This window comes from Cyprinodon tularosa, unplaced genomic scaffold, assembly GCF_016077235.1.
Source record: "Cyprinodon tularosa strain WSP-4 unplaced genomic scaffold, ASM1607723v1 ctg120, whole genome shotgun sequence".
In the NCBI taxonomy this organism is placed as follows: domain Eukaryota; kingdom Metazoa; phylum Chordata; class Actinopteri; order Cyprinodontiformes; family Cyprinodontidae; genus Cyprinodon; species Cyprinodon tularosa.
Genome location: NW_024038004.1, coordinates 978,870 through 1,005,256, shown reverse-complemented (window position 1 = coordinate 1,005,256; position 26,387 = coordinate 978,870). Strand labels below are relative to the sequence as shown.

General features: G+C 38.2%; 1 protein-coding gene across 1 annotated transcript in view; it reads right to left on the bottom strand.

Annotated features, from left to right (window-relative positions):
• The window catches only part of dph6 (diphthamine biosynthesis 6), an 86,852-nt gene extending 62,212 nt beyond the window's left edge, over positions 1-24,640 (bottom strand). Inside the window, exons 1-5 of the mRNA XM_038272753.1 lie at positions 24,501-24,640; positions 24,152-24,243; positions 23,187-23,371; positions 2,751-2,824; positions 156-274 (exon numbers count right to left, since the gene is read on the bottom strand). Of these exons, the coding sequence (XP_038128681.1) occupies positions 156-274; positions 2,751-2,824; positions 23,187-23,371; positions 24,152-24,243; positions 24,501-24,523 (493 nt within the window). The 5' untranslated portion in view covers positions 24,524-24,640. The remainder of the gene's footprint in view (positions 1-155; positions 275-2,750; positions 2,825-23,186; positions 23,372-24,151; positions 24,244-24,500) is intronic.
• Between the last annotated feature and the right edge of the window lie 1,747 nt (positions 24,641-26,387).

Sequence of the window (26,387 nt, the reverse complement as noted above, 5' to 3'; positions counted from 1 at the left end):
CACCACTTATTTTTTCTTCCCTCCACTATCTTAGACTTATTCAAATTCTGTGTTTCTGACACACCCGGCACCTCAAGAATAAGGAAACAGAAAAAGAGAAATAGGTGACTAAATCAGAGATTGACTTTCTGGTCACAAAAAAAAAAAAACCTCACCAAATGCAGCCACTTTGATGAGGATGGCGTTTAAGTCGGATGCGATCATCTCAGAAAGCAGCGACTCTTGGTCTCGGCGCCACAGGTAGGCCAGGGGCTGCAAGCCAAGTCGCTGGCATCTATAAAACAATTGAAAGCGTTGCAAGATTTAATATAACAATCTGCATACTGTAGAAGAGTTTCATAGCCCCATCTTGGAATAGCACTGTCCAAAAGCTGTCACCATGATTTGAGTTCACACCTCATTAAAGGGAAAAAAACGCCCCATTTAAAGACTTCTGTTAAAAGATGAGACCAAATTTGTGTAAAACAACAAGCAGGAGGTAACAGGAGCCAAAATGTCTCCTCAAATGACTGATCATAATTGTTACTAAGTCATGGGGGCTTAGTTAGGCCCTGTCCATAAGGTGATACGATTAAAAGTAAGAACAAAGCTATTTTGATCATTTAATCTGTGTACCCAGATGGACCCTTCGTTTTCATAGAGCATAAACTGTTGTTTTTCCAAAGTGGGTCACAGAGTGAACCCACTTTGCCAGTTTCATATTTCAGTGTTTTCATGCGAGCTACATCTTTTTTGTAAAGATGACATTGTAGGTTAACCTTCTTTTGTTACCAGTATGTGCCTCTTAAACACTTTTTTGCTGCTTTGACCTCACATGACTTTTCTGCATATGCCCAGTGTTTACATAGGTGGTTTGGTTGTAATTCTGTGGCCCTGTCACAGCACAACCTGAGGGTCTGGCATATGTACTACAGCTTCCTCACTGGTACTTTGCACATTCATGTGGATGCAACTTTGATTCTAAGTCGTTTATGTCCGCCATTCTGTGGAGTAGGCCTTATTGGTGCCCCACACAATGCCTTTAAATTAAAGGTGATAGCTACAAGTTTAACTCCACCAAGCCAGTTAGTGGCGCAATTGAGCTTCAGTAAGTGGCACACTTGAGCTTGCTTGCTCTTTTTCTATAGTGCAATTGCTAGGTCTGATAAAGCTAATCCAACAATTAAGTCACCAGCAACCTCAGTCAGTGTCCCTCTGAGCCCCTTTGCCTCATTAAGTCAGAACCAACCCTTCTTTTTTTAGAAGAAGAAGCCATTTCTCAGCTGTATCACACAACTCTTAGGATCTGGCAATGGCACCTAATACTCCTATAGGTGTAGAATCCTTTCCCATCAATGCTGGCATCATTTACAGAGGGAAGTATTTTTATATTTTGGACGAATCACATCACATCACAACACAAATCTATAAAACACTAATTTATTTCCATGACTTTTAATGTCCCTAGGGTATAAACACAACTAAGCAGGACCAAAACTAGGGCTGCACAATGTGTGAAAAACTTTTACTATCTCATAACATTGGCAAATGTTGGGATGATGAAACGGATTGCAATAAATACATAACATAACATATAAAATGGTCATGTTTTTTCTGCTTTAGGCTTACTGCAAACAGAGCAGAGACAGAGAGAAGTCTATACAGCTATTATTAGAAATCAACAATGTTTTATTGGAGAAAGTTCTTTATTGCTAATTTTTGCAGATTTGAAAATAAAATATTTAGATTTCCTTGATAACGTTATCATCCTAAAACCTTTTTCTGGTTACAATAAGTAAATCCCTGTCTACTGTCATAGAATGCTTTAATGTTAAGCTCATATTGATTGCAGTTCAAGTAGGTCTTTGTGATATTAAGTACAGTGATACTACAATAACAATAATTATTTATAACAACAATTGTATCTACCTTACATGCCAACCACTTGTATAAATGTGATGCTAGAAATGCCACTATCAAAATATGCATAATTTGCTAAACTCTTCTGGTACAGTAATTAGAACTGAGAGTGCTAATAAGATAAGACAGAATAGCATTTCTGCAACAAATGTTGTGGTGTGGTGGAATTTAAAAACAGGTTGAATATGTGAAGAAGCAGGATCCATGTTGTTGTGAGTCTGCTTCTGCTCAACACCAAGAGAATCCTGTTAGGTTCAGGATACATGGGAGCTGTCCATGTATTCTTCCTTCTGCCTGCGGAAGGACAGAGCATAAAGGTCCTACTAATTGACAGAGCATAAAGGTCCTTTCCAGCCAAAAAAGCAAAGCACGAGGTAAATAATTTTAACAGATGGTTTAAATACAGGTTAATTAAATATTGGGTAATAAAAGATTGTTTTTGTGTTGCTCTGTTCACAGGAACAGCTAAGAGACCATGCTAGGGAAAAACTTGGAATGAAAAAATACTTTATTGACAGTCAAACATAAGCATGTCTTAAGTTTTTCTCCAATCCAAATGCAAAAAATGTTTTTCTTTATTGCAAAAATCATGAATATCATCACATTTTCTGTTTAATTCCTCTTCTCTTGACAAGAACCATAAACACTAAGATGAAACTAGCCTAAATAAAAATAGAATAAACAAAACAAAAAGTGTTTACGTGTTTAAACAGGACACTGCCTTAGTTTAGTTTAGACACACAAGTGAGGTAAACTGGATCTTGTACCATTTTCCAATGGTGGACCACAGAATGTGCCTCACTGAGAAGCAACTAAGCTGTGCTGTTATAAATCTCCAGTGTTTGACTTACACATTTTCCACACGGACCCTCTGGTAATCGGACAGAATGGCTCCTACTGACACCGCCTCAATGGCCTCTTTTTCCTGTCAGGACAAACAGACAATGAAAACTATTAATGTAGGCATGTGCAAAACACCTAGCTTTACATCTCACAGGTGCACAAAGGTTTTTTTAAGAATATAACCAACAACTTTTTTTTTTTTCCTTAGTGATTGAAACTCATTAGATAGATACATTACAAACAGCGTCATATTTTTCAAGCATATTCGCTATGAGCCTCTAGGAAAATACATTAAACCAATAAAAAAAAAAAAATTATTACAGAGATGTTAAAACTTACACAGACACAAACACAGTGGTAGCTAAGTGGAAGGAAAAACTGTAGTAGAAAAAACGTGCACAAAGAACAGGGATGACTGTAGCTTTGAAAAAAATTAGATGCAAAGACCATTTTAAAGTCTGGGGAGGCTGACAAAGCGAGGAGTGCAAGAAAAACTAGAGATTTAAAAGTCAACTCAGACAGATGTATCCAGAACATTGGCTACAACTGTGGATATCCTTTTATAAAGACAGAGAAAACTTATAAGAGCATTGATCGGGATGACGAGTGACAGAAACAGGCTGTAGTTCATTGATCCTCTTCCAATGAAGCCAATTTTTTATTTCAGTTGAAAATCAATGTTTCAGATTATGGAGGAAGAATGGAGAGGCACAGAATACAGGCTGTATTTAGTTTCCAGTTGGTGACGATTTAGTCATCTGCTGATGTTGGACTATTGTTTTTTATTAGGTTTAAAATCAGTGGAGATATTTAATGTTTTTCTTATCCTTCCCTTTGATGATAAGCTTTATGGAGAAGCTGAATATATTTCCCTGCAGGGCTTGGTACCTGCTCCCACGACCAAAAGCAACCACACCTTTATTAACTATGGTATCACTCTGTTGGATTGCCTAGAAAGCTAATCTAACCAAAGAAGCATGAAGATTTAATCTTTTGAAGCCACAAGAGTTTAAGTTTTTGATCATACTCTAAAAAGGCAGACTTAATTGCTGTTTATATCATATTCACACTTTAAAAAACTGTGTGACAATGATGCAATTGAGAGATGCTGTCGCAGCTATGAGATGTGTTCAATCTTCTCAAAGGAAAACAGGCTTTATCTGGAGTGACACTCAGACACAGAGGCATACTATCACAAGCAAGAGCTACATGCTGATGGATATGCATCCTCATAAATGCCTCCACGGCCCCCCCCTCTTCTACCCACACACACCTGCAGATTCATTAGAACATTACATGGGCTGTAATTAGAATGAAAGGCAAAGATAGGAGCAGTGGAGGGATGCCCAAGTCTCCAGTAAATTACCTTGTAGCCATTATCAATTTCCCTGGCTACTGGTCCTTAAGATAACCCCCCCTCCATTGCCTCTCCCTCTCCCTGTGGTCCCTTCCTGCAATTTTTCTCTGCCTGATAAACATGCTGATTAAAGCGAACACGGTGTAAACCTTTGATACTTTCCTAAATGAAATCCATGCCCTGCCTGGGGCTTGATGCTGAGCTCAGACACAGAAGCAAACACGCGTGCACTGCTCCACATAGGCGTGTCAGCTAATCAGATAAAGGATGCGCCCTGTGCACATGCACCGCACTAACTGTGGAACAGAAGATGTGAGGTATTAAGCCGAACACATACAGTCAAACACAGACATATCTTAAGAAGGATTTTCTTCAAGTTCTGAAATCTCTCCAGACAGTCCAGGACCAGAACATACATTAGAGTCAATCCCATTGCACAGTGACAGTAATTAAGTCAGACTGATAACATTTCAGGCCAGCATAGAGGGAAAGGTGGCTGCAGGCGGTGTCATGTAATTCTAGGTAAGCCGAGAGGAAAACACCACTCTAATACAATGATAACCTTTAGCCTAAATGCAACTGTCACTCTTTAAAGAGGCAAATTGGGAGGCAAAGAGTGGAATTAGAGAGGACAGGCAGAAAGCTGAGAAGATTCACAAAGGAGAGAGTTTGTAAAGGAGCGTGCAAAATCATCACCAATTTAGTCCCTGGGCTTTAAACTTGGCAGGACCTGACAAGAGTATCAGAGCGCTGGAGCAACAACAAATAACAGCTTCTTTGTGTATTTTAGTCCGTCTGCCTCTATCCTCTTGCTTTCTCTCTCAGGAGGCAGGCGGTTATGGTTACTTGGACCTCTAAGGTTCAACTCTGCCTTGTCTAATTAAATGACACCTCTTTTTTTCCAGGGCTCTTATTACATCCCATCACACAGCCTACTCTCCACTAATTATAACATGAGATGAATTCCTTACACATCCCTTTTTGTTTGCAGTGGGGACTTTTGCTACTGGAGCATTTGGCAATGGCTGCAGGAAATGATTATTTTGGGAAATGGCTTTGTTTTTGTCACCATTACACAAGCGCCATTAGACAGGCTGGAAAGAAGGGGGATAGTGCTGATCTGGAGATTATTTTACAAAATCGATTCCAAGACATAGGTGGAATTCTTTTGAATAGGGATTAGATTACGAAGGATTGATGTTTTCTGAATACATACTGCTATGAAAAAAATACGTTTTGGGATAGTTAAAATAATATAAATATTATTGGCCAATTTGAAAAGGTCTTTGCAAATGCAAACCACAAAATTTTGTTCATTTAATGTGATTTTATGGGATACAGCAACACAAAGTAGTGCATAATTGTACAAACAGAGTGGATGGAGGTCTAAGTTAAAAGCAATTTTCAACTTTAGCCAATTGTTTATTTTATTATATATAGTTTAAGAATTTGGGCCATTCTAACGTATAAATATCGTTTGATCTGAGCCATTACATTGTTGCTGTAGCTGCTTGTTTTTTTTCTAAAAGGTGAGGCGCACCACAGACTCAATTCTACTGTAGTCCCTTTCTATTGTTCTTCTTGGATCGCCCTGTAGCTCATTCCATTCTCTAACCATGACCAACTTCTCCAAATCATTATGCTGACACTGCCTGTCTATGGTGGTGATGAGCAATTCTAGTTTTCTGTCACAGATGGCCTATTTATTAAAAGCAAATAAGTTCCGTTTTGGTATATGCAGCCCCAAAAGCTACAGGTTCATGCAGATACATTTAGCTTGACACCTTAGCTCTCCAGCTATTTAAGCTACGGAAGCAGCTTTGATCGATCGGAAAACAAGAGCCAGATTTTGCACCCCATATGCCTTAAAGTGTTGATAACATGGTATTGCACTTTTCTAGTATGTTTTTGTAACCCAAAACATTAATACCAATGATCAATGTAATAATTTCAAGGGCGTCCGCACAAAACAGCTTTTATTAAAAAACCTCTACCATACAGAGGACTCTAGCGCTGCTCATTGAATGAGGGAAAAAAGGGGAGTGACGTATGAGAACAACTTAGTTTTCATGAATTAAGATAAAGTATGCCTCATGTTGGGTAGCAGCTTCATGCTTAAGCCTCCATGTGTCAAGATCGCAGCTGCAGTCACTGATCTAATTAATCAAGTCATTCACCTGCTGTTCCCGTCATCACCAAAAACTTGGCCATTTAAAATTTTGGGCCAAAAATGACTAAAAAGTGCAATTTCGGTTTGCGGCCGATAGACATTTAACATGAAACTAAATGCACGCAACTAGTGATGATGCAACAAATAGGTTGTCAAGTGGCCAAAGAAAAGGACTCAAGCAAGAGAGTGCATGGCAGAGCAGAGTTTGTCAGAGTTGAGTCCACGGCAGATAGGATTTGAGTAATATTGGTCTCACTGAGCACTCAGGTCGGTCGCACAAAAACATCACCATCACCTTTCTGAAAATGAGAACAATGTGGCACAGAAAAGGAAACTGACACCAAGAATACCGACTCTGTCTGTGGCGGAAAGGTTTGAAAATTTATTAATTAAAGTATTTCTACAAAGGTAAAGGGCATAACAAAATAATCCCAGTGCTAAACAAATATTGAAGTTGCTAGGTATTCCTTTAACATTATAGTAGAATAATTTCTTGTAACAGCTGTGGAGGATTTATATGAAAACCATGTTAAAGGTATAGTGGAGCAATATGTTTTTCTCGAGAGGATCATCAAAATAAGTGGTCCTCCTAATATTAAATCATTCTGGTGATATGTTTACGTAGGGCCATCCTATGTGCTTCAGTTTCAGACAGTCATTGAAGCCTGCCCTAACGCGGTTGTTTGAAAATGGCCGAGGGTCATAAGACAAAAAGTGTCTACAGTATGAAGTGTATGAGAAGAAGAGAAAGGCCTCAGAAGAGAGAAACAAGACCAAAGTGTTTTTGGGAGATTCTTTCATGGGACTGGGTACACTGAAAGCACAGGTCGGGCTTCTCACTGATGCATCGGTTGCTAAGTTTCTACTCGACAGGTAAAGTTTCACATGCTATTTGGAGAAATCATTTCACATCACTTCTAGTAAGAAGAGGAGAAATTGGCTCCTGCATGCTCTCGCACGGATTTATTAGGTGTTCCCTCTCGAGAGCGGATACACTGTTGTGCATGTGCATTTATGTTTTAAGTGGACAGGTTAGGTCTTTTAAAAAAAATTGAAAATCTTCCACTATTCCTTTAATTAAAAGTATAATATACTGATTCATATTTTATAAACTGGTTATAAACACTAGCTGTACCAGAGGCGTAAAAGGATGTGTTTCCCCACCATGTGTTTTCTACTGGGTCTGGTTCGGTCATATTAGCCATCACCTTCCAGCTCAGAGTCAGACACTGTCCGCTCTGGATAGTTCTGATCTGTAAGCTGTGATGCCTCCATATTCCTCAGCATCACTACCCTCTCCTGAGCATATACCGGCTGATGGTTCAACCACACAAACCATTTCCAGACAAGATGTTGTGGAACAACCATCAATGTTTCCATCCATCTCATTATAGAATGCTGAGCTAGCTGCAAAAGTGTTCTTCCTCTAACGTCACCAGATGAGATGGGTTTTTAAAAGCTATTAATCACAGTGCTCCTGAGGGGCTACTAAATGGACATTTGTGTCAAAAATAAGCCCCTTTAATTAAGAATAACTCGAAACAACTTGGTATGTCTTGCTGTATAATTTTAATGCAGAATTACATGAAATCCACACTTTAAAGCACATTAGTTCTGGTTCTGATGCAACCCTGTTCCTTCCTTAAATCTCTTCTGATATAAAATGGTAAACACAGACCAGGAGCAGCCACATACCGCATTTGGCCATCAGTTCACAATTCTGCCTCAAACTCTGTCAAGTTCATTTTTGCATTAACCACACTCTTCTCCAGTACTGGTACCAGTACAATGCTATAGGGTTAGTCAAAGGGAGTGATGCATATTCTGATTGAGGAAATAATTAAGTGGTTTTAGCCCCATTAAGTTTGCAAATACTGTTTTATAACCTTGGTTTATTTTAATGGTCTCTATATATTTATGCCTGACCTGTCTATTGTGTTTCTCTAATGTTATTATACACAGAACAGACAGATATAATCTGAGAACAAATTATATACAAATGACAAATCTAATAATTAGTTGTCTTTTAAAAAAAGATCTGCTTGCCTTACATTTTCACTTAGGGGTATCAGAGAAAAAGGGGTCATATTTTTGAGATTTTTCTTTATAAAAAATATTGAGAACCATGCATTAATTTCTTTCCACTTCATAATTATGAACGACTTTATCTAATGCATAAAATTCCAACAGACTATATTAACTTTGCGGTTGCAATGTGAAAAAAATTTAATGTTAAATAAAGGGCTTTTTCTGGGATCTTTTTGTTTTTGATATTAAATTACCGTGACCTTGTTCAGACATTGGGGCCCGTCATCAGACCCTGCTGGTTCTTATTCTGGCATGGTGTTGTGTGACAGTCTAAAATCTCTCGGATCCCCATCAAAGCCAGGCTAAACAAAGGCCTGGCCTGACTTCCCATGTCTTCTCCAGCAGGCGGAAAAGCTATTAATGAGGATCTATGGCCCACAGCAATGGAGGCCCTTAGTCCCCCAAGCTATGTCCATCAGGATACTTAGCCCCATGCAGTCATTAACTTCTGTTACTAATTGTCAAATTCATTAAACTAATCCTTCCCCCACATCCGGATGTCTCCTGTGGAAAAGATAGAGAGGCCTGAGTTATTAAGATGTCAGCTGTGGAAAAGATTAAGGCCAGCAGACTTGCTCCACAAAGAAACGATATGGCCATTAAACTCTGTATCAGGTAGCGTGTGTGATGTATTTTCTAATTATATGTACATTTATCTTTGTATGGGAGTAAAAGACTGGCTCAAATGTATTCACAGTCACAGACATGCCTTCAGTCCTGCAATCTATCTGTGCTAAAGATATACACAAAGATTTGGGGAAGCTGCAATTCTCTCCTCACTTGGTTAGATCTTCAGTCAGGGAAACGTTTAACAGCTAAACCCATTAACAGCAACCAAGGCAATTAGAAAGCCATAAAATATTAAAAATTCAATATTCATATTCATATGGAATACATCAGAACGCTCATTAATGCTCTTTCAACGACTGTCACAATGGGATTCTAATTATAAACCCTCGCAATACAAAGCTCCAATTTGCAGAGTGGTAGGTCTCCAAAATGCCATATTCAGCATGAGCCCAGAGCTAGTAAAACTAAAATGGATGGATGGATGGATGGATGGATGGATGGATGGATGGATGGATGGATGGATGGATGGATGGATGGATGGATGGATGGATGGATGGATGGAAGGAAGGACAACATGTAAAGCATGATGCTTTAGATACATGGTATACGTTGTTTGTAGTGTTCTAAATGTTATGTCCTTTTGGTGGGAAACTGGAGTAGCTGCAGGCATTCAATGAAAGCGCTTTGAATGACAGTTCGTACAAGGGCAAGCATGTGCTGTCTCCTGCTCTTCAATCTTTCTATCACAACGTCACATCGTCACCGTGTTTGACCCCAAAGCTCTAAATCCTACACCCGCTTGTCTTCTACGTACCACTTCATCCAGCTTCCTTTCTGCCCCACCTTCCCTGCATCCATCACGTAAGTGACTGGATGTGACACAGTTTTAATGTTGACTGCATTAGATGCACTCCGGACCATTTTAATGTAATGGGATTGTTCTGCTGAGCTTGCCCCCAAAGTGGGAACATTGAGATGGGGGTTGTAGTTGCATCTAAAGTAGATGCAGTGCAGAGTTGGGGGCCTGTTGGGGTCAAGTGATTGCATGTAATGGAATACTGAAAAAGTTCTGGGGCGTAATAAGGTACCATGACAGCTTAGAAATACTAAAATGACAAAAAAAAAAGAGTCTGAGAAATGAATGACACTGCCTTGTCCAAAGTGAATACTAAAGTAAAGATAGAGGTAACTTGGGGGGAATGTGGAAATACATACACAAGAAATATTTAAAGCACTTTTAATATGTTATTAACACTCAAAATCAACACATAATCCGCTCGGATGCAATAGTACCTCATAAGGGTTTCCATTAAAACAAAACAATAAATGCATACAGAAGCTAAGCAGGTGTATAAAACACATATTAGTCGTAATCATGTGCAAAAAGGCTTTCAAAAACATGCTCCCTTTTCATACAATGGTGTCACTGTGTGTTTGAAGCAGCTATTGAATGATGGGCTCTTCCTCTGTGCTTGCAGACAGAATAGCTAGATGACTCAACATGTCTCAGGTCACAACCATGCATAGTGCTTAAAGGAATAGTACACCCAAAACATGATTAGCCTTCATTTTCTACTCACCCCCATGCTGAACAACACTCTGGAGTACTTTTTTGATATCTCAAATGCATCTGGAGATCTGGGAGGCTTCTTGCTGTCTGCTGACATTCAAATAATGGAGGTCTATGGTGACCGAGACAGAAAGGTCCATAAAAGTCCACAAAAAACGTGTCAATATTCCTCCATACTGCTCGTCCAATGTATTCCAACTGTCCTGAGTGGGTAGCATCCAGAATTTACTCGAAACGAAGTCATTTAGAATGTTTTTAGAGCATAAACAGTAGTGTATAGAATTTCCTGAAAGCACGCACATGCGCGCTCACGACGCTACGGAAGCCGGCAGACCAAACCAGATGAAAGTGCGCATTCAGCGTCTGCTCTGCCAATAATGCAAGCGTAGAAGAAGAAATGTGCTGTTTACCTGTGCAAAGAAAGAAACAACGAAAGAAAAATGTCTGAGGACTTCAGTGTTGAGGAAGAGCATGAGTTCTTTGCCGAGCTGAATGCGCTGGTTTGGTCTGCCGGCTTCCGTAGCGTCGTGAGCGCGCATGTGCGCGCTTTTAGGAAATCCTATACACTACTGTTTATGCTCTAAAAACATTCTAAATGACTTTGTTTCGAGTAAATTCTGGATGCTACCCACTCAGGACACTTGGAATACATTGGACGAGCAGTATGGAGGAATATTGACACGTTTTTTGTGGACTTTTATGGACCTTTCTGTCTCGGTCACCATAGACCTCCATTATTTGAATGTCAGCAGACAGCAAGAAGCCTCCCAGATCTCCAGATGCATTTGAGATATCAAAAAAGTACTCCAGAGTGTTGTTCAGCATGGGGGTGAGTAGAAAATGAAGGCTAATCATGTTTTGGGTGTACTATTCCTTTAAACAAGAAAATCAGAGTTCCCACTAAGGCCTGTTGTGCATTAACTTCCAAAGATGAACAAGGTTAGGGTGTGAAGAAGTGGAGAGAAGAAGAAGAAGACTACATAAAAGCATAATCCCCCACTTGGCTGTGGTGCAGGGATGACACGTCTCTTCAGGCCAATGAATGAGGTATGCTCACCAACCAGAAAAGTGAGGACTGACAGGGGAGTGAGCAGTGATTTGGAGCTGACAAAATATCAAAGTTATTTCGGGAGGTGCAATGGTGGCATTCTATTTCTATGTTTTTAAAGTAAAACAAAGATAATTTTACTGAGACTTTACCCCACAAACCTACAATGAGTAGTGCAAATTATGAAAAATAACATTAAACAGTGTTAAAAGGTTTTCATATTCAGCACACTTTATTTCATTACTCCTAAACTGTGTGCGATTTGAAGTTGACTAATATGGCTAAGTCCCCAGGTTGAGCAATGGTTGTAGTAGCATCATGATGCAGGTCAGAGGGATAGGATAATGGATAGACCTACATACAAGAAATCCACAGGAACAACCCAAAAACCAGTACTAGTGTAAAAGAGTTTGGATCAAACAAAAATGTTCTAGGATGATTTAGTTCAGATATAAATTGGACCAAATTTGAGGCATGCAGCATATCTTTGAAATCCATGTTTACAGATTCTTTCCATCCAATGTAACAAGGCTCAGGTTCTTTCACGAAGACTCAGCTAAAACTACAGTCAGAATATCTTACATTGAATCCTACAAAAAAAACTTTTAATTATGTAGTTTTAATATAAAAAAATGTGAGAAAAGTCAAAAACACTATTTATAGAGCTCTGTATTTTGTAGAGTACAGTGTCAGAATCCTTTTAGAGCAAAACACTCTGAGCATTATAGAGCGAGAGTTAAATATGTGGAGAGATCAACATTTTGTGTGACTCTTCTTAAGATATATACGTCTATGTAAACATACGCACAGATAGCTGTCAGGCAGGGAGGAACAGATCTTTGGCAAAAGCAAGGATTAACACTTTATGCTAGTAGACCAAAAACACAGAGGCTTTTCTTGTCAAAACACATTTAAGTTCAATAGATGAGAAGCAAACGAAAGATATGGATGCTTGAATCTTTGCAGCTAAGCAAACAAACTTCACTTCTACCAGGATTGAATGAAATTTACTCAAAATTAATTTCTTATGTTTGGTCAAAGCTTAAAACATTCGGGGCGAAAAAGGGGGGGGTTGCAGCAACGGTTTTCACTGAGAGATAAAAGCAAAGTTGTGATCCCTGTACTGTCATATAGAAACATTCCCATTAGGCGAAAGGTTGAAAAAAAATAAGTTGTTAGAGGATTTCAGGCAGGAAGCCGCTTCCAGAAAGTGAGAGGGACAAAAATCAAAGAGCGAGTCTCATGCCGCAGAGAGGTAAACTATGTCAGTTGTTTTTTATGGGCCAAAACAAACGCCTGGTCCACAGGGTTTATGCAAGGTCGTGTACTCATGTCCATGTATACACACACAGACACACAAACTGGTAGTTTTTTTCCCCCTTTTTCTTCTGGTGAGGTCATTTTCCCGGCTTTCTGCGTTGTAACTCTCCTGCCCTGAATTCTCTGTAGAACTAAAAGACTTGACCGACCCCTCCTCTGAGCCCCAGAGAGAAACTAGAAGAAAATATAGCCCTAATGCTGGTTTAACCTACTCTCCAGACTCCATAGGGCTTCTTTTCTATAGATGGACTTAAACAGTATGAGGTGATGAGGCCTGCTACACATACTTCCTAGATAAGAACAAAATATTTTTTTAAAAGGGCTCTAAAACTTGAGTAGATTAATGGCAGTGAGTTAAAGCACTTAACATGTTTCCTGGTATGATGCTGGTTATATGAGCGAGCTGTGGCTAAGGTAAAAAAAAAAATTCTAGATGAAACGTCAGAATACAATTTATATCACTGTAAATTTAGGGCTAATTCAATGCAAAAATGCCAGTGATAACAATCCCCCACCCCAGAAAAAACACCCTGTTCTTCATTAGTTTGATGTTTAAATCAACCAGCTTGTTGTGGCTCATGCCCTTGGTAAGGCAAGATAAGGCTATCAGCTTCCATCATCGCTAAACAAGATTGAGCAAAGTACATTAAGCAGAAAAACACAAACAAATCACAAAGGCTTCGGGAGGCTCGGCTCTTTATCTAATGTTTGCGGCTAACTGGTAGCGTCAGCTGGTGGGAAATGGGTCTGCATCTAATAGATTCTGACCCACCATTTCCACACGGCCATGTGAACAATGCACAGCAGCGCCATTATCTTATTGCTAATTCTATCCTTCCTCAAGTTCAAAACAAGCCAAACAAACACAAGAATCTGAGACCTGAGGAAGAGAGAACAAGGACCATCAGAAAGAGGCACCAGAAATTCAGCTCCATAAAGGAATCTAGGACAGAAATGTTAGATGGATGTATTTATTTCTAAAAAGTTTAACTTTAATATGGATTGATGACACAAAAATCCCATTTTCAGCATTTATCTCTGTTGACTTTTATGATTACGGCTGGTCCTCCAGAGAGTGAAGGAACAGTGAAGAGGCTCAGATTCAAGTTGCTTAAGGCCCAGTGTGAAGCTACAGTATGGGATGATCTATAAAGTTATGTCATCTACTGGTGTTAATGAATTAGGCTTATTCAAATCAAATGTCAGCACTGCCAGGGTACCAATACCTGCTTAATAAATAGTCATTTTGCCTGATTGGCCACCAACCTGGGCAGACATGAAGCCCACAGAAGATCCGTAGAATATAACCTAGATTAGAAGATAATTTGAAACATCAGATTCAACAATGCAGAAGAGCTTCAAAAATCCACTTTAAAGGCAAACTAGGCTTCATAACACCTATGTACAGCTACAGGCTAATCGTTTCTATACCACGGCACATTTATTAAGCAATGCAGAAGGGCTCTAAACAAGTATTGGATTGGTAATTGATTTAAGTAATATAATATTGACATTAGTAAATAGACATACTGGAATTCCTTCATTAGAAATGCTATTTTAAATTGACTTAATAAAAGATTTAAATGTTTAAAGAACAGGTTTTGGTAGTTTTAAGCCAAAATCAACAGAAATAAATGCTTGGAATATGTTACATTGAGTGTAATGGGTCTACCAAGGCTCTACTATTCAAACAAAATAAATAACTAAAAACATGTTTATGATCATTTAAACTTATTGAGCTCTACCTGTAGCCATTAAAACTTTGCACAAATGATTGTCTGTTGGCCCTTAACCGCTTGTGAGCAACTTCCAATAATACCATTTAGATGTCTCTAAACCACCACCACCTACAACAAGCCAGAATTAGCTTTGTTATCGATCTGATCTTCTAAACCCTCTCACAGTGACCCCAGAGGTCATGATTTATGTATTAAGCAGCTTTTTAAAGAAATCCATTTTCCTGTCCAGCCCCTGATGTACGTCTAATGCCGCACCATGCTGGTAATCAGAGATCGGCCGGGTGTTTGATTCTGACCAACCCCTCCCCACCACCTTTCATGGTTCACACCGCACCTCAACATCTTGTCTCACAACACCTCGGCTGCCCAATCAATACTACAAGGCTCCTGGTTCAACTAAAGACTCCTCCACCTCCCTGCCCCACAGTTCTCCATTATTTCTCCACTTTCTTCCGTTCTTTTGCCATCTCTCTTCACAGCAGGAGGCACCTCAATCAGGATGCTCGCATCTGGGCTTGTGAAGAGTCCAGATCAAAGTGCGACAAGAATACCAGAGAGAAAAAGTTGAGGAAAGGTAGAAAGAATGGTTGTTTAGGGAAGACTATAAAAAGATGAGCATTTGGACTTGTGGACAGGCTGCTTTGGCTGTCTCTGAGGGCCTCACTCTTGTGTGCAGACGTCAATAACGTACCATTTGGGGGGGAGTGAAGTGTGTATTTAATAAAGGTCAAGGGAAACATCGAGAGGACGAGGAAAGAGTGTACGTGAGTTCAAGAGAGGGATTATCCCACTAAACACGAGGAGTTTTAACCCACATTAGAGGAATGGATTTTTTTTTCATCTAAAAAGACCAAAGTTCTCAAAGTGTCTTTTCAAGAGTTTTTCTGACCTTCACACATCCAATATATAAGACCATGGGGCTGCATGTGAAAAATACTTTCCATAAAAGGGAAAACGGAAGTATTTTGAACGTTGCATTTCTGAGAGTCCAAACATTAAAGGATTTTAAAAAATTAGGTTTGAAAGTAACATTTCCATCTTCCTGTAAGCAGGGTCTCGCTGTGACAGAGATGTTACAGCTCGGCTAATTAGAGCTGGCGGAATAGAACATGTGCGGAGATATCATCTATTGTTCCTCATCACTCTAATGAGCTTAAATGTCTTTGTCTTTATTCATCAGCTCAAAGGTTGCAGAGTCGATGTCATAGTCATTTCCGTTTACTATACTTCACAGCGCCTTGTAGAAGTATTCATACCCCTCAAGCATCACCACATTCTTTCATATTGAAAACACAAACTTAAGGGTAAAATGATGTATAATTTCTAACTTTATTATCAGAAATAGTCTGAAAAACTTGTAGATGTGTAATTAACCTCATCTCCAGTAAAACATTTACAGTATACACAATCTACCTTAATAATCCCCCTCATAGCTCACTGTAGAATAAGCCCAACTGCTCTGTGAAGACCTAAGGGGGTAGTTAAGAACATCCATGAAAAAAATTTTAGATTTTAAACAACCTTCAAAGATTGTTGTTCAATGCGGCATCTGAATAGCGATTCAGCTTGAAATCTTACAAAACATGGGCATCCACACAAACTGAAAAGTCAAGAAGAGGATTAAACAGGGGGCCTGCTCTAGAGGAGCTGCAGAGATTAGCAGCTCAGGTGGAAGAAGTCTTCAAAAGGAAGAGGTGAACTCTACAAACCTGGCCTTTATGGAAGAGTGTGAGAGGAAGATGGCTGAAGTTCTGTAGGAGTGTACGTTAAGCCATATATTGGATACAGTGAGGTTCTCTGGTAAGATCATACTTCAATGCTGCGGTGGAAAGCTAGCACTCTTCATCCTATTATAAACAGGATAAAGGAAGAATCTTGCAGTGGAGATACTTTGGTTAAGAACAGGAAAAACACCTGGGAATAATATACCAAAATATGTTATGGAAATGTGGCAAGACTTAAAAAACGTATTCTCACAGAGGCTCCAAAACCAATCTTACTGAGTTTAAGCTATAAACAAGGAGTGGCTATCTATAGTTTTACATAAACACAGCTGTAATTGGAGTTCGGTTTCTACGAAGCAATCATTTAGGGAATCAGAATATTGAAGATGCACAAGAGACTTCTTAAGTTTTATAGTTAAAAAAAGAATTAAAACCATTATCCTTTTAATTCCACTTCACAGACATGCACTACTTCTGGTTTAACAATTTCACAAAATCCTACATATCACACTGAAGCTTGAAGCAAATGAAGTTAGAAACAGTAAGGAGCGAGATCTAGAAAACAGAGGAGAAGTGCATGGAAGAATGAGAGGCGTGAGAGCACCTCAGCCCAACCCAGAGTGCTGAAAGAAGGCAAACTTGTCAAGAGGTGTGCAAGGACAACAGAGATAGACCTGTTATCATGTATTAGGGGTCCCAGTTAGAAATGACCTTGAACAGGCGAGCGTGCATAGAGCACACACACACACAAGAGGGGGTCACAGGACAGAAAGAGCCACTGTGTCAGGTCACAGAGCGCAGAGAGAAGGATATAGGACTTGAGGGATTCGATATGACTAATATGAGGGGTTCTGCAGGGTTTGAGCAGAGGGGAGACTAGCGATACAGCCAGGGGTGACTGACACTGTTGATCTGTATCACACATCAGAGTGGATCATACAAACCAGAGCAGACCAACCTCACAGTCAAGTATGGACACACACTTTGCAAAATAACACTTTGTAACTCATAAGCACAATGACAGCCCTGCTTTATTGCATGAAAATATGTTTAAACCCTAAACATTTTTTCAGCACTTAAGACTCTTAGATTTCATCTCCAAGATGACACAAAGATGAAATTTATTCCATTGAAATGCAGCCTAAAGCTAAAAGCAACCACAACAACGTCAAAAAACTTCTTCACCAAAACTGTTATTTCAGTTCCTCAAAGGAAGAGTTCAAAGATCCGCACCTAGCAGGATGGGACAGGGTACTGCGTGGATTGCATGTCTATCAGGTTACACACTTCAAAGAACCGCTGCCATGCACAGCCAGCGATGAGAGCAAAGAGGCCAACTAAAGAGCCACATTGTCATTCTGCCAATATGGCCACTGCCAGGGAAAAGATAGCTCATTTTTTCTAATATAATTGCAGGGGTTTTTTCTCTTTTTTCTGCATCTACAAAGGTTCTTAAGAATATGATCTCTTCCTTTGAATTTGCTGAATGGGTTAAACATTCTCCGACGGCACTGGCTTGGCAGATAATGCTGATGACCCATAGATGGCACTGTTGGCTCATGGTGTAAGTTTGTGTTGCCCGGTTTTAAAAGGTGGAAGATGAGGAGGGAGGAATATCCACTTTTAAAAATCACCAACTTTCCTCTAAAAGCAAGTGGTCTTTGCCATCTATAATGCTCTAAGTTAAAATGTATTCAAACTTCCACAGAGTAAGTTTTGAAGTTTGAATTATGTAATCTTGTTCATTGCTTTTCATAAATTATTTTCTACTTATTTTTAGTGTTTTTTTAGACAGGTTTTGTTTTATAAAAATTATATTTTCTTTCCTCTTTCAATGACCTAACGTAACATTTTCTGTGTTTTACAGATATTTTCTAATTCTGTACAACATGTCATCACAACTATCTTTACTCAAACTGTTTTATGATAGATTGCTTTTAAATAAACTTTTTATTTTTATATTTTGGGGAAAATAAATCAGTTTTTAATACAATTATTTGAAGGAAAAACACAATTCTAAAATGTTTATTCTTAATTATAGTTGCCTATCAAATCCTAAACAATTAAAAATAACTGAAAAATGTTACATATTGAAATTTTAAAAACTTTCTTTTGAAAATAGCACATAAAACTCACCATGCTGACTAAGAACATAAAGACAAATTTCAAGTTCCTTTTTTTTTTTAAGAAAATTAACTAAATAAATACAACGCAACACCAATATATATGCAGGGCCCCAGATCAGAGTGGGAAACAGCCTCAGAGAGCAGCAGCTGAGCTGAAATCTGAGCCAGCAAGTTGTACTCTTATGGTTGCCATCACTCAGTAAGCAAAAGAGGAAGCCTGTTGTTTATGGTGAAGGATTGTTGATGACGGTGAGAAGGGTAAATGGGGACATGACTGGAGTTTCTGCAGGCCTGCAAGGGCCCCATGGGAGTCCAACTGCCCTGATCTATGGCCAGTCAGACTGAAGAGGTCAGGCCTGAAGAGCCCTGGAAATGGGAAATTAGCAGGCTTTTGCAATTAAAGAAATGGCCACAGGCAAGGATGGTATTGCATCACATGCAACATAAATATTTAAATGTGCATGTGAGATGGTGTAAAAACAGAAAGCAGGCTATGTGAAGTTTGCCTTAAAATGCAGCAAAGGAAAACATGAAAAAAGTCCCCCCATTTAAATGACCGTGTAAAGTTGGGTGATTTATAAAGAAGATGATAAAAAAAGGAGGCAGAGGTTTGTAAAGCCCCCGGGGCAGGCTGACTAGCCTTTGCCACTAAGCCTGAACGTGTGGACATGCTGAAGCCCCGGAGCAACCCTGCGTTCCAGATAAACATGTCTCCACATCAGCTCTTTAGAGAGGGACCAAAAGAAAACAATATCCAGTCTTTCTTCCAGCACATCGAGCTTACACTCATCTGAAAAAATAAACTCCACAATCCCCATAACAGACGTTTACATTTTGACGAGGCGGGCTAAAATAGGAGGCTGTGTAGGGGGTGCAGCGGGGATAACGTGTTTCACCACACAGGATCAATCCCCGCACACTGTTTGCGCTGACAGCAGGAAGAGCTTTTGCTGCTGTTGAAGTTTCTGTCCAGGTAGCTTCCTCATGGCTGCAGGCGGTCAGATAGGCAGCGCTGAGTTAACCACACATGCACTTATCTCAAAGCTGTCAGTCACCCACCCCTGCACCGCAGTGGACCACCGAGGTCCTCATACATAATTTGCCATCAAATGAATATTTTCTCAGCGTCCTGGCAAACGGGCTATTTGATGAAAAATTCATTAGGTGATTAATTTTTGTATCTGATCTTCTGTCAACTGAGATAAAAAAAAAGAAAGAAACTTCCTGTGAAGCTATTGTTGAAGGGCACCTCTCTCCAACTTTGCACATAAAACTTTGATCAACTGATGCAGCCTGCACACTATTGTTCCGGAGAGAAGCGGATAGAAAAACTAACTACACTTGCAAGTCAAGTTATGGCATACTAAATGAGACAGACTAAAAGCACCAACATGACTTTTTACTTCTCTGAGCAGATTAGTTGCACATGAAAACAGGTGTTGGTAAGAGTGCAACGATTCAGCTGATGCTTCAACATAAGCAGCAGCATAATGCTGCACTTTGAGCACGCGGAAGGTTAGGAATCCATTATACAGCTTTCATTCATTCATGCATTCATCAACATCCAAACTAAAGCTAAATAAAAGCTTCTTTCAAATCACAATGACCATACTTAAGGAAGAAATTAAGGAAGTGCAAGAGAGAGGGCGAAAGGTGATTGACAAAAGCTCAGTTAAATTCAAAAACACTTAGAAATTCTGAAGGTATATTAAAAGCTTTTGCAAGTCATATTGTAGTGGTTCAATCAATGAGTTAATGTAGATAGTTATGCTTATAGGGAGAAAAAATCTCCAGTGGAGGTCTGTTTTACAGTGGGTCTGGATGCTTTAGGGCACAGGTGTCAAACTGGTTCCAGAAAGGGCCATGTTGCTGCAGGTTTTCTTTCCAACCAAGCTATGGCACACCAGACTCCATTCATCTCATCAAGTCATCATGTTAAGACTGGACTCACTTGATGAGATGAATGGAGTCTGGTGGGCCATTGCTTGGTTGGAAAGAAAAACTGCAGCCACACGTTTCTGGAAGCAGTTTGACATCCCTGCTTTAGGGTCAACAGCGAAGTTAGGAATGTCCTGAAACTATGATACCGATAGAGCAGCTTTGTGTACTGACTGATACCAATAATGACCCGATACAATATCAGCAGGAATCATGCACACTTTTATAACTAATTTTATAGTGTGGAATGATAAAAAAAAAAGGCTTGATCAAGAGATATTTGTCAAACAGAGGACAATAAACAATAGAGTTACATAAACTTAAAACGGATTTGGATAGAAGCAAAGTGTTACTTTGAGTTTTCTAATATCTGAGATTTTAGAGGCAGGCCTAATTTTTTTGGCTGATATCAGATCGACTTCTCATGTCAATATCAGGACACCCCCCAGTGAGAATCCAATTTTAGGAATGATTGATCTTTGTAAAATCTTCTCAATACGTTCTAGATTAGCTTCCAGAACAAAATTGGCTTTTCTTAACAGCTTGTTGAGCGTCTTCAAGTCAACTGCTCTGACCCTGCTCCAACAATTGATCATTGTAAAATAGATTAGACTCACAACAATGGACTTAAACCAAAATGTAGTAAACCATATCAGTGGAACATAATTTATTTCTTAAGACAAACAGAGTGAAGATTAGTCTGAATAGTGCAAATCAGTAAGGATACTTAACCCAAAATAGAAGTGCATCAGAGGTAGCAGAATGCATACTATGGATATTACTATTTTATTTAACATAGCAACCTCCCGACGTTACTATCCACCGCACAGGAGCTATATAATTTTCCACAATCAATTGCATGATTTGATATATAGGCATAGCCCACCCCATGGAGTTTAAAAATACATTATGTTAATGCTAATGCAAATGTGGGAAGAGGGTTTTAGTTGTTTTTTGGAAAGGCTGTTGTCCAAATTTGACAAAAATCATCCATCCATCTGTTGCATCATGATCTGGAAGCCTTCAACCTTACAGATTTAGCAGAGAAGTTTGGGGTTTCTTGCATTGTAGTATTCTAACGGTTGATCCAATAAAAGGTAATATAACAGGAGCTAGAAACAAGATCTGGGAGCGACAATTTGCGCAGTTCAGTGGGAGAGTGAGAATTAATACGAGCCAATCTTCATAAGTAGCAGGAAGTGAGGATCTCAAGGAAGAAGGAAAATGCAAACATATAGAATTGTATCAGATTTTGAAAAGGCAGACAAAACACAGCAACTGGCAGAGACAAGCAGGCCATCCTGTACATCCTGGATCAGAAATGTACATTTAAGGCCCACTGGCCTACACTGTAAAAAAAAAAAAAAAAAAAAAAAGTATTATTTTCTTAAAATAAGTTAATTTTTTCTTGAATTGACAAGGTATGTGAGACACTTTGCAAATGGAACAAGAAATTTTTAATTTATAATAAGAAAAATTATTTGAAGTGAATTTTATCTAATTGTCTTATTTTAGTGAAAACACAATTTCCATTGGCAACTAATCACATTTACCTACTAGAATTAAGGGTAAATACATTTAATTTAATATTTTTAAGAACATCTTCTTCTTTGCAAATGACATTTTTACTTATATCTAGATCATTTTTGCAGTGTAGGGTAGAGACCCAGGAAAAAGTGAAAAAAGTTCACAATACGGCAAATCCCACAAGGAACCTCAGGTTCTATGTGGGAGCAAAAGAACCTGCTTCGTAGTCCCCTCTTAAAAAAGTTCAGCTGCATAAAAGGCTCTATAACACAAAAGAAGTTTCCATTTCTTCTTTTTTTAAGTCTTTCACTAGGGCTTCCTTCCACATTCTAACCATGATGCCACTCTAATTTCTCTTCCCAGTCTCTATGTTTGTTCTCTGTTTAAGAGGATTCTGCATGTGCCCCATAGTTTCTCCTGCGTAATGGACGAATAATACAGTCAGGACTTTCACCAGCAACATGAGATAGAAATAGGGATGGTTGTTAAAAAAAACACAGTACACTATCCAGCATTATCCAGTCTCTAAACATTTTTATCTGTCCATTTGCATGATTTTTTTTGCTGGTCACTGTCAAGCAATTAGGTTGAAGGGCTTAAGTCTGAACTTGATTTTTAAGAGTTGCTGCTAGTTTTTTGTAAAATTATAACCCTAACCCTAAACTCTTTTAACTGCTGGCAAGTTTTTACTTCTCCTCTAACTTACCTTGATCTTTATTCCCACATCCTTAACTAAATAATGTGCCAAGATTTATGTTTGACCGCATGGCGGGAACATTTTGCACTTAAAGTGCAGAACCAAAGACTTATCTCTCTTAGTTCAACAAGCCTACATGCACAATTTTTGTAGGTGTGTATTCCCTGTTGTTCCAAGAGCACAGCAAGTGCAAGGGACCTGACCATGACATTTTATTTCTTTATTTGTCTTGAGATGATTCAACCTGTTACGTGAGATCTATTGTATACATTGCATATAATTACTTATAATTACTAATCAGATTAGGTATGTTGACTCATTCATGCAGCACTAATGATCGTGAAATGCTACAGCCAGTCTATACAGAGGTTGAAAGTTAATGCCAAACAATCTGTTTATCTTTCTGATATTTCACCATGCAAAAATGGTTTATAAACCAATTTTCTGTTGTTTATATTGCATCTTTGGCAGTTTCCCTTTTCTCCAGTAGTGTGCAGGTCCAATAAATGACAGGAGGAGAAATGGTAAAAATAAAAATATTTCACACATTCTTATTGAAGAGAAACCTACCTTAATTTGGTAGAGCAGCTGATACAGATCTTCCACCTCATCCCCTTCAGTAACACTGTAGTTTCTGCTGGTGTCCAGGCTGGAACCACGTATGGTGCGTCTATACAGAGGCAACTCCATTGCATCAGCATACAGCTCTATAGCCTGATGACCCACCGTCTGGTACATGTAGCTGTCCAATTCATCTATGACACGAAGAAAACTGTTTAAGACTCAAATTCTAAAGGATATTCATTGATGACTTGTTTGAAAAAATGAATAAATAAAAATTGGGATGTAAGCAGAAGTCCAAAAAAACTTACTTTAAAATGAGCAGTAATAGTTAGTTTGAGACCATCTAATAACTAAAAATATTCAAAATAATAACTACAACATCAGTCATTTAATTCGGATTTTGTGAAAAATTATTGTCAAAACCCCAATCTTGTGGATGATTCTCTCCTCATACAATTAGAAGTTGATTTTACAGTCTTTTCCCTTTAGGTCAGGACCTGACAGTAATCAAATTCATTCTTATACTGGATTTTAAGTACATATTTACACCTGCATGTATTTGGTGCAATGCGCTTTATAGGGATGTCCTGATCCCATATTAATATTATATATTGGTCCGATATTGGACAAAAAATATACTTTGACATTTGAATATATAAGTGAAACGTGCTAAGAACTAATAGAAATTACCTAAAATAATTTCACTAAAAAATTAGACAAAGGTCAAATGCCATCATATCTAACCATTCTCTATCTCTGTAACTGTATGAGTTACACTTTGTCCATAATGGCCATAGTGTAACTCATCTTTCACAGATGAGTTACACTTTGTCCATAATGGTTAAAGTGTAACTCATCTGTGAAAGAAAAATGCATGTAGCTTTGAGTTCCATCTTGCCAACCTAAATGAAATACAGCTTCTCAGATTATCTGTGGAACACACTTAAACCACAACTGATGATTTTCTTTACCTGCTTTAGCGGGACGCAGGTTAGCAAGAGCCACGATTTTGTGTCCAGCACTAACACACTTCATCATGTTGAAGCAGCTGTCTTTTCCCCCACTGGAACGCAGCATCACAGACAGAAACAGTGGCAAAACCCACAGTTAAAACAGTAAAGAGTGAAGGAATGAACTGGAGAAGCTAAAATCACACAACAAATCTATTCACCCATATAGATAATAACAGGAACTTGTTAATGGCAATAAGTGGTGAAGATTGCAAAAATGTAAAAGTTCTGAATGAAGACAGACTCTTTAACATGCTCGTTTAGATGTTCAGCAAATTATGAGCCGTTTAGAAAAAGAAGTTTATTTTACCTAATCAGTGCAACCACTTTCATCTTCCTTTAATCTGTCTATCAGCCTCTAGATATAAAAATAGGTGAATAAACTACAGTGACAATGTAGTAACTGCGCATAGCAACCGGTGAATGTACACAATAACATGTGAGAGGAAGCTTCCGGGTGCGCGAGGACCCCATTAACAATCTTAGAGGACCTTCAATATGCCTGAACGAAAATTTAGATTTTTATAAAATTGGTTCGTTTCAAAGTTTTGCTAAATATCAAGGGCTTGTTCGCGCTAACAATTGCTGCATAATGATAGTTTTGGCACAGTATTACGGATGACAAAATATATATTTCTTACAGTTTGCAAAATTAACTGACTATTTAGATATCTAAATATGTCAGGGAAATGTATCTTGTGTTTTTAAAAAAGGAAAATTTTTGTAAGAGCAACAAAAAGACTACACGTTAAAGCAAGACAAGTTTAGTTGTATGGAACAGTTCACACAGAAAAAAACAAAGCGTAATAAAAAAAAAAAAAAAAAACACTTGATCAAAAATTATAGAAGGGTACCATAAGCATAAAAAACAGTATAAATGATCAGATAAAAAGAAATAAAACAAGGAAACCTTTATTGGTTTATAATACTATTTTTGTTTCTTTACTTTAGATGACCGATGTACCTGACATGTAACAACCATACCATGCATATTGCTCTAGGTTAATAGATTACATTAATTAGGCAATGTATGCTTGCAAATGCTTTAAATTTCAAAATTCCAAATTGCTCTCAAAATTCCACTATCCCCCTTCTTTTTTTTTTACAACTAGATCACTGGTTATAAGTTAAGTGTCTCTAAAGGCTCATGGGTTGAAAAGAAATAACGTATCTGCCTAATAATTATTACATATACCGGTAATGTGGACTTGTTTTCTGGTTTGCTATTTATTAACTAAATGGATTTAAGTGCATATGGGAACATTTGAAGAAGAACTTCTGTCTTCAGATTTTTCCTGCATGTATCAAAGATATTATTGTGTTGTGTTAAAGAAAAAGAATTCTAACATAGCCTTATTATAATTGAAATCTTAAAGCAGTAGGCTAAAGCTTAAAATAGAAGAACTACTTAGAATTAAATGTTTTTTATTCTAAGCATTTTGTACAACTAACAATCATTGTAGGCTTAACAGGAATGTGTAAACATGGTAATTTGCGCAGAATAAAACCAAATTATATAAATTTCATGCCCTTATGTCTGCTCATCCATCTCTTTGATATAGTCATATGTTTTGGACAAAATTCAGACACAACCTATTTTCAATTTTCTTGCTTTTTCTTTCCTGATATTTGAAAAATATCCTCCATGACACTTAAAGAGGCTTAAGGTGCTTTATCACATATTTATTATGTTTCCTGTTCAGTCCTTCCAGAATGTTTATTTCTAAAAAGCTCACCTGGTTTCCTGGGACCAAAGCTCATTAGTGCAGCTGAGTTTCTACAGGATTATATTTGTAATGGAAGGACAGAAAACACTTTTTAACTAAGTATCGCTCCCATTGATAAAAGGCACCAATTATGTTAATGGTGTAAAATAGCTCTATGTATTTTTAGCCATCTCTAGGAAAAATCGTTTACTTTATTTAGAATTATTATCTTAGTGCATGATATTAGGGTCTATAACAAAAAAAAATTCCAGTTATATATATAAAGGATAATTAATAAATGAAAAGAAAATTGTGAAATACTGTTATCACAATAATAGACAAATGTATTTTAAGATTTAAAAATTATAACAGGTTTTCCAATAAATGTGCTCTCCACTGTATGTTATGTTTGAAGAAAAATGTAGAGAAAACAAAATTCCAGTTGTACAGGCTCTACAAGAGATTATTTGTAAGAATAAAATTACTTTTGT